Source organism: Brachionichthys hirsutus, chromosome 18, assembly GCF_040956055.1.
Source record: "Brachionichthys hirsutus isolate HB-005 chromosome 18, CSIRO-AGI_Bhir_v1, whole genome shotgun sequence".
Lineage (NCBI taxonomy): Eukaryota > Metazoa > Chordata > Actinopteri > Lophiiformes > Brachionichthyidae > Brachionichthys > Brachionichthys hirsutus.
In genome coordinates this window covers 10,462,752-10,477,987 of record NC_090914.1, presented here as the reverse complement: position 1 = coordinate 10,477,987, position 15,236 = coordinate 10,462,752, and the positions used below count along the sequence as shown (strand labels likewise).

Here is a 15,236-nt window from a genome sequence, read left to right as displayed (position 1 = left end):
GAGGTTCAGACACAAATCTTTATTTAAAATGATTGAATTAAAGGAGATTCCTGTTAAAAACAAACACAAAGGCGAGACCGAATCTGATTTCTGTTGTATTTAATAATATCTGGTTGACTAAGTTCCCTCCGCAGCCTAATAAGGACGACGGATCCATCCGCCCAGCCGGTTTGTCTTTGCGCCAGATGCGCACACTGGATTAAAAAAAAGAAAATAAAGAAAGTTGCAAGCAAATGTCGGAACTCGACCGGGTTCGATCCGGAGTCCTGGCGCATGTAAATCATCTAAAACTCTGTGCCACCTTTTGCGTTTCAGACGCAGATGTTTGGCACACCGGTAACGGGCGTTGCGCGGATGAAGCCGTGAGGACGCGCGGCTGTCCGCAGCCTTGAGTCTGGCCGCCGTGGAATAATAATCTGCTTTTAATGTAAATAGCAGATTCCTGTTCCACTTGTGAATAGTTGGGCTGCGGGGGAGCGGCGGCGTGTGTGTGTGTGTGCGCGCGTGTGCTTGCGGGTGTAGGGGAGGATCGGGGGAAGTCCTGCCGTTACCAGAAATAAGAAGTCAGGTTTGGAGCACATCCCCTCCACGTTGAGAAGCATTCCAGTCGTCGGCGCCTAAAACTCGCCAAGGTCACGCTGCGCAACAATTCCTGCCCCCCCCCTTACACCTCATGACCATCCAACAGCTCGTCCATCACCCGAGTACAGAGTGTAACGAAAACACACGTGCTGGAGACGGGAGGCCGCCCACATCACACCGAACACGTCCCGCCTCCGACCCGAGCCAGAGGCCGTGCGTAAAGGTCGGTCCGTAAAGGTCGGTCCGGTCCGAATGTCGTCAATATTGAACATCTTAAACAAAACCGGGAGTTATTTTGGAAATGTAGTAAACAACACCACACACACACACACACACACACAAGCGGTTGTTACCCTGAGCACGGCTGGGATGCTGAAGAAGAGGAGCGGTGGAAGATGAAGATGATGTCCTGTTAACAGGATGGATGACAGTAGAGATGAATGTGTAGGAAGGTGTGGCCTCGTTGTCTCACCTGTTGCTTTTGTAACTGGAGCCGACGGGCGACACTGAAGGCTCTGCTGCTGTTTTTGTTGTTTTATTGACTTTGTGGTTAACATTGCTCTCTGATAACTCGTTTCCTTGTTGTCTTGGCTTGTTCTTGGTTTTTGTGTGCGTGTTACTGGACACTTCGTTCTGTGTTTTCATGACGGCGTGCTGAAGACCTTCACTGACTGCTGTGTTTTCTCCCACAGACCTCGCCTGCTCCTCCTATTATTCCTCCTCCTTCTGCTGCTCCTCCTCCTCCTCGCTGGCCGATAGAGGCTGCAGTTGATCATCCGCTGCTTCGATTTGAAATTGACGCGATATCGCTCAGATTCTTCTCTAGTCTATCAGTTTTCTCTTCATCTTCAGTGGAAAGCTTCTTATTCGTTGTTGTCATGGCGACGGCGTGACGAGGATGACGTTTCCGACGGGCAGGATTCCACGTTTCAGAATGTAAATGTAAACCTGTAACTGGTGTTTTGGTCGACTTTCTAGTTTGGGTGGGGCTCTTTTACTTCTTCATCTCTGGCTCTGGCTCCTCTTCATCCTCACAACTTTTCTTCAGAGGGAGGAGCCGACCCGTTTCTGATAAACCAAGCGATCAAATCCATTTAAAGGCTTCATCAGGCCCCCGTGTCCTGTCCCAGTCCTTCAGTTTGAGCTCATTTTCTTTTCATTTCTCAGACATTCAGAGTTTTATTCTTTAAATTTAAATCAACTTTATTGTAGACGGCCGACCGCATCTCGGGTCGGGTCGATCTGGACGCCCGGGCTCATGAACAGCACTTTCATCCCGTAGGTATCGTCTGGTGAATGAGTAAAGTGTGCTGGATTTACACCACAGCAAAAACATTTAATCTGGGTGGGAGATCTTTTTGTGGCAGAGCTAGGAGGAGGGGGAGGAGGAGCTGGGAGCTCTGCAGGAGGGAGGTGGAGCAGAGAATAAAAACCGAAGTGCGTATCAGATTCTGCAGCGAGCCGGAGCTGTTGGTAACTTTTGGGTTTAATTATCGGGTTCGTCTTTCTGACCCGCTTGCCATCCTGTTGGCCGCCCGTTGTGGGCGTGTCTTCCTTCAGGTGTTTTGCATGCTGGCTGCAGGTGGGTAGGGCAGAAGGTCAGAGAAAGAAGCACGAGAAGTGGCGCTGAATTCAGTCAGAGGCTGATCTGTGCTCAGAGATGGACTGCTGCAGCGGGGGCCAGTCGGAACCTGTTTGAGTTGTTACAGGTTGGACCGGACTGGGTGGGTCTGGATTGGTCCTGGCTATATTACCCTGGTTTGGGTGCCCCTCCCCGAAGCCTAGGAGGTTTGTCTGGGGTGCAGTTGCACCTTCTGTCTACCTTTGGTACCCCTCCAGTCATGTTGCCCCAACCTGAAGTCTTCTTGTGTTGCATTTGCACCAACTTTCCTGCCGTATTGAAGAGGTGGGTTAATTATCCCAGGATAAGGGAGGGGGGCGGGATCTCTGAACGATGAGCTTTATGTTGCACATGGACTCGACACGCCTGCTGGACTGTCCTGCAGGGAGACGCTGCAGCAGAACCGCTTCCATACCCTCGGGCCTCCTCGTTCACCTCCTCCGACCCGCGAGCAGCTCCGTCCACGGCTCGAATTGAATCTCAGCTCCTCTCCAGCAGCTCCTTGTTGCTTTTTGAAGCTGAGAAAATGGAGCAGTAGAAGCCGGCCAGTGGTTTCGCTTGGGGGGCCTTTGTGTTTCGGTATGCGGCGCTGGCCCGGTGCCGCCTCCTGAGGGGAGAAGGGCTTCCAGCTCCTTTTTAAACAGCGGACAGCAACATGCTTAATCCACATGCTTGTGGCTCCTTTCTCCCTTTTTACGGTTAAAGCTTTACGACAGCGTTTTCTGGAACTTCTCTTGCATGCATGTTTTGAGGCCTGCGATCTTCTTTATCTTTTCCTTTTTGGTAGATCAGACGTCTGTGGTCAAACGGCAGGAACACTTTCTTCTTCTTATGGGAACAAAAACTTCCTTCTGCCTGAACCAGATGTTGGTTGGACTTTTCTCTGGACTCTGTACGGTTCCAGGATTTTTCATTCATGAATAATCCAGGGAGAATTTATTACATGTTTGAAGGCGATGTTGAAACTCGCTTACTAAAACTCTTTGTATAAATAAATGATACAATCATCCATCTGTCCTTCGTTTAAAGTCGCCGTTCTGGCTTTCAGTCAAACTTTAATGCCGAACTAAACAAATAAAACGGACGAATGAACCTACAGATGCGTAAATGCTGAATAACTTGGATTATCAGATGATAAAATGCTAAATGTTGAGTTAAAATCACTTAACTGTGTTGGAACAAGCAGTTTCGTGCAGCACGGTGTCTCAGCAAGAAGGTCAGAGGTTCAAATCCAGCTTGGTGCCTTTCTGTGACGAGTTTGTATGTTCTCTCCGGGTTCTCCAGGTTCTCCGGCTTCCTCCCGTCACCAAAAACATGCAGCTTATTTCCAGATGGTCATTTTCTGTAACTCCTTATCTTGTAGGTCAGGGTGCATTTGTGTGTGTGTCCCATTCAAGCCACACTCACTTATAATTTAAGCCCCACCCAAATGCATGCACTTGCCTATCCTTTCTTTTACTGTTCTTCCACATTGTTCAACTTTAGCCTGCTCCTTATCTCAAAGCGTTTATACGCTATCAATACGATATCCGCTTCTGACAGAATCAAAAGTTCTTGAGCGAGCAGATATTTTAAAGTAAATGTTTAAAGTCATGTTTTCTGTAGCAAAAGAGGGACCGCTATCCCGACGGATCCACCTGTCCTTCTCGGCATCTTCGCTCAGGTGTCGTTTTTATACAATCCAACCGGTTTTGTGACAACTTTAAATTGTCTTTTGGATAACTGCAGCCCTGATAGGTGATCTGGCATCTAAGCAAGATGAGTGGTAATGAGTTACTAGAGTAGAAGTTGCACCTGGACGGTGTCCTTTGACCCTTTGCTGACTGCTTGTGGTTTACCGTGGACAGCTGCCATGGACATCAGCCTGTCCAAAGCTCAAACTTCACCACAGAACTTCTGACGGAACGGTTTTGAATTCAGTAGATGGCAATAGTCTCACCGTTGAGCCGCGCGGCCCGACAAAGTAAGTGATTCGTCCAGTCCTCCGTGTCGTTTGATTTGTTGCACATGAACTCGCTTTATGCTAAATGTTTGACCGCAGTCGTCTTTCCATCTCCATGATTTAAAATTAGACGCCGGTTATATAATTCTGAGCGAAATTCTAAATTTCACCCTGAATGCGGGCGGTCCTTGATATTTTCATGCATCTCGGCAGCAGCTTAATTCAACGACTCGGCCTGTTCCGTGTAGTAGTGTCCACTGTTCTGGCTGCGGTCTGGTTCAGTTAAACCCATGCAAAGTTTGCATGCAAATACGTGTCAGGCGACAAATTCAGTTAACTGACAAAGAAGAGCCTGAATGGCGCTAAATTGACAGAGTTCATCGGATCTCTCTGCGCAGAAAACGGGCTTGATTTAGACTTTTTGACCCCAAGTCTGTCCGGCGTGACAAATCTTGAAGTGTCTTGAATAAAACGTCATTGATCTCGGTCTTCTGAAGCCAGCATGTTGGATTTCTTTGCGCTTATTGGCCCGTATCAATCATTGCCCGTTGCCGTTAGCAGCCAGTAGATAGTTTGTGTGTTTTTAAATCACACGGCAAACTGAGCATTTAATTTAACATGATCCATCAGTTAAAAGTAAAAAATAAATGATAACAGCAGCCGCTGCTTAACCACCGACATCCATGTGTTCGAGTGTGTTTTGATATTAGCGGCTGTAATTGTGGACATGTGCGGCTTCCAGACTCTGGGTGAACGGGTAAGGGTCGCCCCGACCCGACGGGTGAGACACATATTGACTGATGATTTGCTGGACCTCGTGTCTCTTTAAAACCGGACACATACCATAAATTCCTGCGGTGACACTCTTTCTGCACGTCAGCCATCCTGTGGCGTGGTTCTGGATGTTTAAACCCGGTCCACCAGGTGGTCTGGCGTTGCCCCTCCTGCCGTTCGTAGCCCTGGCTACTTGTCCAGTGGGCTGCCCCGCTTCGGTCCGTGTTCCGTCAGCTGTGGCGTTTTTGCTGATATGATTGTCTCCCCAATCTTTGCCCTTTTATTCCGATTAGTCATTTGGGAATGGCTGAATTAAAGCTACTCCTATGAAAAGTGCGTTCTCAGAAGCAAAACTTCTATCAAAGATTGGTCGAGGGACCAAAATGCTAAACTGGCTTCTATGTATATTTGTTAGGTCAATATAAAAATAGAGGAAAGGTTCTCTTAAATTGTGCCTAAAACCATCCTTTGAGTGCCGACTCCAGCTGTCTCGAGGCAGACGGATGCTTCAAGCGTGGAATTAGATTTGGCTCCCCGAGTCCCTGGGTTTAAATGCAGGTTAATATTCTGAGAGGAATGGTTCCTGGAATAAAGGGATGTAAATCCATGTCCCTGAAACTCCCTTTGTGTTAGATCTTGTCCACACAGGTGACGGCGGGATCTCATTTTGTCCTCTGTGAGTCACTGGATAAAGAAAACATCCCATTATCTTGTGTTTTCATGTGGATCCATGAGTGTGCCTGAAAAACAGCAACCGGGCCGGACTATTCTTTTTAATGGCCCGAGAACTGAACAGAGTCACAGCTCAATACTGGAAGCACGACTAAATGAAAACCGATCTATTACATCTGGCCCTTTTTAAAAGGGACACGCACCGAATGGATCTCTGAATGCATTTCCTTGTGTCTTCATCACATCTGGGTTTTGTCAACAGTTTTCACTTCCTCGGACACACAAAGAGAACAGTTTGACTTCTGATGTCCCGTAAGCTCTGGTTAAAGGTAGCGCTATGGTTAGCATAGCATCCTCAGCTTCTTGTGGGAACTGATCCAATTATAGCCACGTGTTCGTAGCGTGGGAACAGCGCCTCAAGGTTAAGGCTCTTCCTGTTACCCGGCCGCTAACAATCCAAACTGTTCTGAAGCCTTTATTTTAAGGAACACTGATGGCGTCCTGAAACTTTAAATGCTACGTGATATTTCTTTACCTTTGCCACAGGACTCGACAGCAGAAGATGCAATAGAGGAACCAGCGCCATCGTATTCATCGCCGCCGTTGACACGTAAAGCCGTTTCCGCCCGACATGGCCTCCTCTCCCGGGCTTATCGCTCACCCGATTCCGCTGCTTCAGCTCCAGGAGGTGGACTCCAGCAAGTCTTCAGAGAGGCCCGGTTCCCCTGGACTACTGCCCACCATCTACAGCCCTCCCCTGGGCATGGACGGCCACACCGTATGCATCCCGTCTCCGTACACGGACAGTAGCCATGACTACAACCACAGCCACGGACCTCTAACCTTTTACAGCCCGTCTGTGCTGAGCTGTGCCAGGCCCGCCATCACCGATGGCGCCTCCCTTAGTCCGCCAGCCTTCTGGCAGTCCCACAACCACCCCGCCGTGCCCTCACTGACTCTGCACTGTCCTCAGCCTCATGGCTACAACCAACCCGGCCCACATGCCCACTGGTTGGAGTCCAAAGCCCATAGCATCAACTCCATTGGGTAGGTTATCTGGCGCGGGTAGATGGGAGGAGTATCACGAGGGCCTGTGTTTGTAGAACTGCTGAAAGAGATCAGTGGTAAATGAGCTGAAGTAAAAACACTGATCCTTTCATAAAATATATTTGTGCCAAAAGAAACATGGGTTGATGTTTGGATCGGACCCAAGCTTGGAATTCAGTGAATTCTTGACTGTTTTCTGTTATTTTTCAGTTTCCTGGTTGTTGTTTTTTTGCCTTTCTTTGATAGCCTTTATTACCTCTGGCAGGCTGAAGGCATCACTGCTACAAATACGTGCAATAAAGCTTCATTTAACACACTGATCATCTCTATCCATAATCTCTACCAGATGCACGCTCTATTAACGCTGCCAGCGGACGTACCAGATTCTTAGCTATTCCTTAGTTTCCATCTGATTGATGTTATTCTGGAGACATTTCAGCAAATAATTGCCTGAAGTTAGGACTAACGGGTGACTGACAGCTTTCAAACTATGAATTCACATAGCTCCATTAAGTCCCTGGGGAAACGGCTGGAGCAGGGAGTGGAAGGCGTGAACACCTCCTCGTGCGCGGCGGCGGCCGGGAAAGCCGACATGCACTTCTGCGCCGTGTGCCACGACTACGCCTCGGGTTACCACTACGGTGTGTGGTCCTGCGAGGGCTGCAAGGCCTTCTTCAAGAGGAGTATCCAAGGTATGAATTCATTTTCACCTTATCATTCATTCCTTCCGCAGAAGGGTTTTCTGCTTCATGTCTTTCTTTCCCTGCAGGACACAACGACTACATCTGCCCCGCCACAAATCAATGCACTATCGACAAGAACCGGCGTAAAAGCTGCCAGGCGTGCCGCTTGCGTAAATGCTACGAAGTGGGCATGATGAAGTGTGGTAGGTAGCTGCTTCACTAATGAGCTGTTTTTTAGCCGACTTGTGATTGGTTTCGGCTTTTTGTTAGCATAAAAGTGATGTCCAATAAATATCAGGCTACATCCAGCTGCAGGCCAGTGGTCCCCAACCGTCTTCCTGACCCGGACTGTTTTTAATGCCGGGCTATTAATCTGTGAACTGTAAATTATAAATTATAAAAAACAAAGGAGTATACATCCATGTATTATAACACTTGTAATATTAAAGGATTATTACACCAATATCAACTCACCATAACACAATTTGTTAAAGTTGTGGTCTTTTCTTCTTAAAATTCCAAGTTCTAGTCTTTTAATCCAGGGTTCTAGTCTTTTAATCAAGTGTTCTATTCTTTTAATCAAGTGTTCTAGTCTTTTAATCCAGGGTTCTAGTCTTTTAATCCAGGGTTCTAGTCTTTTAATCCAGGGTTCTTGGTCTCTCTGTTGAGGCTTCGTTGCCTCGTTTCTATCTTGTCTACACATCATGTAGAGCGGACTTGGTGCATGAGTCACCTGTTGATGAACCCGTGTTTTAAATGACTGTTTGTCTGTTAAAAGTAGCTTTTCTTATTTTAGCCAGCCAGAGCTAGCCAGTTCCCGTCGCTTCCAGCCTTACCTGTGCTCACCTGGTTGTGTCGTCCTTTATAAAGGAGGGCTACTGAATGATGCTCCTTAAAGGGAATCCTCTTACTTTGCTGCTTTAGTGGTGGAAAATCAACCAGAACTCCAGTATAAATGGCAACGCAGCACAAGCTAGCTGCTCCATTACCATCAACACATTTTAGTGCAGTCAAAACATGGATGTCGATTCCGGACAGGAGCTTCCTGCCCTTGAAGGGAGCCGTTCTGTCTGAATATTTGGAGTCCTCTGTTTGGAGGAAGGTGCTAACACGAGGTCTAACCTCACAATGGCTAAAAAACACCAGATTTTTTGTTTGGGGGGGGGGGGCGACGTCCCATGTCTAATTCTGTCTTTGGACACCAGGCGTAAGGCGTGAACGCTGTACCTATCGAGGAGCCCGGCACCGCCGCGGTGGACTCCAGCCGAGGGCCAACACAGGAAGAAACGTGGCCAGGGTGGGGTTGGGCTCTCGGATGCAGCGGCATCTCCACCTGGAGGCTCCTCTCACCCCCCTCCCTCGGGTGAACCGTGGGCTCCACTCATCCATGAGCCCCGAGGAGTTCATCTCCCGCATCCTGGACGCCGAGCCTCCGGAGATCTACCTCATGGAGGACATGAAGAAGCCCTTCACCGAGACCAGCATGATGATGTCCCTCACCAACCTGGCAGACAAGGAGCTGGTTCTCATGATCAGCTGGGCCAAAAAGATCCCAGGTAAGAAGCTGACCTTTCAGTTTCAGCCTTAGAACCCATTCAATGGCCGACTCGAGTCTCCTGTCAGTATAAAATATCAATAAAGATTTCTTTGAATTACACCTCGTCTTCAAAAAGGGGTTTTTAAGGGTGAACTACTAAACCAAAAATCAATACAAAGCTACTTAAACGTCTTAGAAGTATTGATGGGCTGTCACACAACAGATATAACAGCAATAACGGGTTTCATTCAGCATCAGGAGACCAGGGATGATTATAAATCCTGATATTGATTAGTATGCAGGAGAAGTTTCAAACTAAAGCGTGTCTTTGCGTAAAAGAGAACTTCCTGTATGGCCTCGTCGAGGTCGGGGTAAGCATCGCTCGCTGGCAATGGTCAGCGACGATGAAGATAAAACCGCCCGAACAGCACCGTAACCGAGTCTCACCGCTCCGATTGTTATTCTGACGGAGATCCGTGGCTTTTAGGCTGTAATTAGGGAGTCTCCTTCTTTTTCTGACTGATCCAGCTCCTCGTTCTCCACCTCCCTATCCTTCGTGGTTTCTTTTATTCCTTCTGTCTCGTTTCCTTTGTCTCCTCCCTCCTCTTCCTCTCTCCTCCTCTCAGCGGGGAACTCTCCAGGAGGAGTGTTAATGTGACGGGATCACAAAGGCTCAGTTTTTTGGAATAAAGGCCATTTTGCGAATGTTTTTTCCCCCCTTTACTCTGACAGGAGTACAAATGAGTTGTCTGCTTTATAACCGAGCCCAGGAAGCACAGACAGGTGAGACAAAACACCTGCTCAATGATCAGTAACATCTTTTTATCATGCCGTGATGTTTCAAAGCGGCTTTCTATTTAGCTAGATTTGTATTTTAGATTACCAATGTTTATATTTTTTTCTTTCTAGTTGCCGATTAGCGCACATCAATTCATATTAAAATATTGCTTACTCATTGATCTAAAACCCAAAGGATGATGTCATCTTTATCGTCCGTCTTTGCGGCTCACGGGAGTTGCTGCAGCCTATCCCAGCTGGCTATGGGCGAGAGGTGGGGTACACCCTGGATGTGTCGCCAGCGCATCGCGGGGCGCCCTCGTGCATCAGAAGAGAGAATCCCCAGAGGTCTGGATTCTCATGGTTATGGATATTAATGCAGTAAAATGGTTTGTGGGGCTTCCAGACAATGCTAACGGTCGCTAAGGCTTCACAATATTAACTCGGAGCGCAGACCTCCGCCAGACATCTCACTCTCCCTACATATCTAATATCTGCTGGACTTATTTGTACTTTCTTCCCATCACAGCAACAAATCTTCGGTTGAAGGCGGTGACTCGTATCTTAAACTGTTTTTAGTCCATCCAATAAGAAGGCTCTTGACTCCAGGCGGGACACGGGCGGTACTTCCGGGCCTGACCCGAGCTCCTGTCTGTGCCGTGTGTCCTCAGGCTTCATAGAGCTGAGTCTGGCTGACCAGATCCACCTGCTGAAGTGCTGCTGGCTGGAGATCCTGATGCTGGGCCTGATGTGGAGGTCAGTGGATCATCCCGGAAAGCTCATCTTCTCTCCAGACTTCAAACTCAATAGGTGAGCATGTTTGGGTCAGCTGGCGACATTCCAGCCGCGATCCCAGGAAAACTCTGAGTTCCTGAAGTTTACCGGATGTGCAGCAGGATGTCAGCTGGCAGAACGGCGTGTTGCGTTCGTGATGATACGGTTGTAAATCAGCATGTGAAGCACGTTCATCAATGACTCCAGAACTGTCGGCCATTGTTTCCCACCAGCCGATGAAGGAGGAGCCATTCATTCCTGGTCTTTAATGTGCCTGCAGACACTTTTGTGTCTCACTGGGGTTTGGGTTTGATAAAATCCTCTCAAGATGATTTCTGATTTTATGCGGATAAAAGTGGCTTTTATGAAAGGAAGTGTCAGACAGAACTCCCCCACGCTATTGTGTGTGTGTGTGCGCGCATTGTTGATGGTCTTTCAAGTGTCACGTTTTTTGTCTCATCTCTCAAAGGTGTAGAATTTCATTAGTGTTAGCTTGACCTGAAGAAAAGCCCGGCAGAACCCAATTAGCACAAACGCTTATTTCTCTCGCTAATTAATTCCTGTCAGACAGAAGCTTGGTCAGAAGATGGTCGAAGTTATGCTTAAATAAGTTACGCGTTTCCACCTCGTTGCTGCTTCTTGCTGCCTGGTTCTGTCTGTGATGCTCCTGGACCGGGTCTCGGCGTGCAGCCCAGGCCGGGAGAGTGGTCTCTGAGTGACGGGAACACGGATGATGGGATGGGACAGGAAGTTCTGTGTTGCAGATGTCGCAGGTTAGCCGTTGGTCTTCGTTCCAACCTGCACCTCTGGATACATTCCAGGTTGAATCTGCTACTTCAATTGTTGAGGTGTTTGTTTAGGTCCAATTGGGAGACCCTGGATTAGACCCCCAATCTCATCTGGTCTGGAAACGCCTTAGATCCCCGAGGAGGGACCGGAAAATGTTGATGCGTTTGGAATACCGATCTTCATCTGTTGCAAGATAAGCAGTAGAAAATCGCTGGCTGTGGCGATCCACCGTTAATCCAGTCCTACTTCTTCATTCGTGTTCTTGACGTCTCTTCCGCCTCTCCCGCCACCTCTCTCCGTCCGCTGGCGGAACAAAGGCTGAGCGAAGTTGAAGTCTGGTGTGCAGCTGCCGTGTTTGCTGCAGCATCGATGGCGGTTCTGGTTGAATCTTTCCACATTGTGACACAATAAATTGGTCCTTGGAGCAACAAAAAGATACCGGCAACGTCTGCTGCAGATAGATCCGCGTTCTGGACTGCAAGCTCGCCAGACGTCCTTTATCACCTGACGCTCCCTTCCCTGCCGGCCTTCAACTTTGTCCAACGGTTTTCTGTTTCTTCACAGTAAACTCGCCAACGCTCAACCAGCGGTTTGGACTTCCTGGTCAAATGTTATGAAGTTGTCGTTGTGATGTATCAAAGCAACGGGGATGCCTTCCTGAGGGAGAAGACAGGAAGTCTTGTGATGTAGAGCAGGCCACGGACCGGTACCGGTACCGGACCTTCTGCTAAGCTTCAGATATAAAGAATGTTTTCTAGCGAACTTTGTTGTTGATGCTGGTGGTTTCCCTGACGATGAACCGTGTTCGTCCGTCCGAACTCTGACTTAATTGAGCCTCATGATTGGCGTCCTCCTAAAATGTTTTGCTTTGTTGCCTCATCTTTTCTTCAGCAGCAGGATGAACTTAGACCACGACGTGTGTCTCGTAATGGACACGTCGATGCGGTTCTGATGGTTCCTCTGGAGAAACGGAGCTTTTATATGAGGACAGTTTAAAAACCCGGCGTCAGCGTCCGTTGGTCTGAGTTTGGGGTTTTATCTTTGTTCCCTCGCTACTGCCAAGGAAACAATCGCTATAGGCTTAGGTTAGCCTTGAGGTGTTTTCGTAGCGCGGCCTTATCTCGCTCTGCTAAGTGGTCTCCGTTAGCCGGCGGGGGCCCTCGGCTCGGGAAAACATCCTGGAAGTAAATCCATCCACTTGTTGAACGAGCGGCTGCTTTCCTTTCAGCTGCTCCAGCTTCGCCGTTGTCTCTTCGCTTCATTACACGAGCTCGAAACGGCGTTTCAAACGCATTGAAGTGTTTGGTCGTCAACGACCGCCATCAGCGCCTCAAAAGCAGCATCTGTTCAGCTTGAAACGGCGGCGGCAGAACCATCCGACTCTTCCGGCAGCGTTCTCGGGACATTTATTCAGGAACTGAAAAAGAGCCGAACTCTTTGACTCTATTTCCTTCTTGATGTGAACTAAAACGTTCTCATGAGTTCCGGAAATGAGGCCGTGTCAATCTGTGTTGCCAAACCAATTCTCGTATCTCAAATGTTCACAGCGACTCAAACGCTGAAGTGAGATGAAATGGGAGACAAGTTTGAGTACTGAAGTTTACATTTAATTGGACTCGCTTCAAACCATTTGGGGCAACAAAAGAACAGGAAAGTTGTGGACACTTAAAACGCCTGACACAGGTAAACAGGTTGCCTGGTAACCGCTTTCTCCTCCTGCTCCTCCTACCTCCTCTCTCCATAGGGAGGAGGGCCAGTGCGTGGAGGGCATCATGGAGATCTTCGACATGCTGCTGGCGGCCACCTCACGCTTCCGCGAGCTGAAGCTGCAGAGGGAGGAGTACGTCTGTCTGAAGGCCATGATTCTCCTCAACTCCAGTGAGTTCGACTCCTGCCTCGGATACGGATAAGCTGGTTAGCGGCGAGCGGCGAGCCCCTGTTTGATCCCATCATGTTTGTGGTGATTGTGTAACCCAGATTAGATTGTCCCTCTGCTCTGTTGTGGTTCCCGACGGCAGACTGGAAATAAGTGGGTCAATGACGCCCGCCCGCCTCTCTGACCCAAAGATTGAGATTCTCCTGAACCATTTGTTTAGATGCTGGCCTGAACAGAAATCAGGCGAGCATCTAAATAATGCTGGCTACTGGGATCTGACCCCAACTGGTTGCTAAATTATTTTCCAGTTTGTGAGCATTATGATCTCACATCTCTGCGTGTTGCTGTGTTAGCTTGTCTCTGTTAGCGTAAACGGGAAATCAATGAAAACTTTCAGGTTTGGACGAGCAGAACTTTCAATATTTAGCTGGTAATGACCCGCAAGGATGGACGATGTATTTAAACGTTTTCCTTTGATCCCTCGGTCACGGCGTCCTCGCCCTCTCACCCAACACCCCCGGTAGACACTCAGGTGATCGACCTTTTTGGCACGACATCATAGAGCTTAGCAAAGTCCCCCAGGTCCAGGGTTCTGTTCGGCGATAAGGAGCTTTTTAAAGACGTTACGTTAACGTTCAGTTTAGGTCACTATTAATATCTAAAAAACCAACACGAATGGATTTGTTTGGGTTAATCTTCATATTTAAATGAACCCCAGGGAAGATTCATGCCGCCCCCCCCCCCCCCCCCCAGATAATGATCCTTTTCTAAGTTCAATGAACTCTGATGTTTCTAACTCTGTCCAGATAAAATAAATATTGACTGGTGTCTGGTGTGGACGTATGTCTCAGTGCTGTGCTGGTCGTTACAGATCTGTGCACGAACTCCCCTCAGACCGCCGAGGAGCTGGAGAGCAGGAACAAGCTGCTCCGCCTGCTGGACCTGGTGATCGATGCTCTGGTCTGGGCCATTTCCAAACTGGGCCTGTCGACCCAGCAGCAGACTCTGCGGCTGGGACACCTCACCATGCTGCTTTCCCACATCCGACACGTCAGGTACAGCCAGACGCTCGAAACGGACATTTCTACCGTTTATAGCGGCTTGATATTTTCAAGGACGCGACAAAACATAATTTATGTCTCGCTGTGAAGATTCAGGGGAGGATCATGTTGAATTCTACTCTTATGCTTTTCTACGCTGGATTGGCATTGTCAATGTCTCATTGTCAGACAAAGGTTTTGACACAGACTTTGATGGTTTGGACATGTCCAGAGTAGAGACAGGGACTATATTGGTAGAAGGATGCTGAGGATGGAGCTGCCAGTGAACAGGACTAGAGGGCGACCCAGGAGAAGATACATGGATGCAGTGAGGGAGGACATGAGAGTGGCTGGTGTTGGGGAGGACGATGCAAAGGACAGGACTAGAGGACGACCCAGGAGAAGAGACATGGACGCAGTGAGGGAGGACATGAGAGTGGCTGGTGTTGGGGAGGACGATGCAAAGGACAGGGTGAAGTGGAGAAGGTTGGGTTGCTGTGGCGACCCATCACGGGACAAGAAGTACAGTATTATGAGGAAGGGACATCTACAATAAGAAACTAACGTTGGCCGACTTTGTCTTCAGTCTAATTAACTGTTGTTATCGTCTCTGTTTCTACAGCAACAAAGGCTTGGACCATCTGTCCAGCATGAAGAGGAAGAACGTGGTTCTGGTGTACGACCTCCTCCTGGAGATGCTGGACGCCAGCACGTTCAACGGCAGCACTCAGACGCCCTCCTCACCGGGCTCCGACTCTTACTCTGACCAGAAGCAGTTCCCGCAGCCTCTGTCTCAGATGCAGTCGGACCAGAACATGGGCAACCACGCCGCCGTGTCCCCGCACGGGCCGGCTGAGTCACCGATCCTGGACGGACATCTGCGAGCCTTACGCCTCCAGTCCTCGCCCCAGTTTGAGACTTTAACGCCTCACATGCAGTAAGTTTCTGCTCGAGGAGAACATCTGAGCGCCACTTCATTGCCAGTGAATAACAGTAATGGCGTTACTTCCAGCTACACCCAACCCGAGCAGTGGCCAATGGATGCAGTCGACGCAGCGCCGCCAATGGACGCCACAGGCGGCACCCCTGACTGTGTCGTCATGGAGCGACCGGTTTAACGGC

General features: G+C 48.8%; 1 protein-coding gene across 1 annotated transcript; it reads left to right on the top strand.

Annotated features, from left to right (window-relative positions):
- Window positions 1–6,222: 6,222 nt before the first annotated feature.
- Window positions 6,223–15,232, top strand: LOC137907351 (estrogen receptor beta-like). The gene is made up of 9 exons (XM_068751669.1): window positions 6,223–6,638; window positions 7,143–7,330; window positions 7,408–7,524; window positions 8,527–8,877; window positions 10,307–10,445; window positions 12,943–13,076; window positions 13,946–14,129; window positions 14,737–15,051; window positions 15,127–15,232. Exons 1-9 carry the CDS (start codon window positions 6,223–6,225, stop codon window positions 15,230–15,232), a joined length of 1,950 nt encoding a protein of 649 aa, XP_068607770.1.
- The last annotated feature ends 4 nt before the right edge of the window (window positions 15,233–15,236 follow it).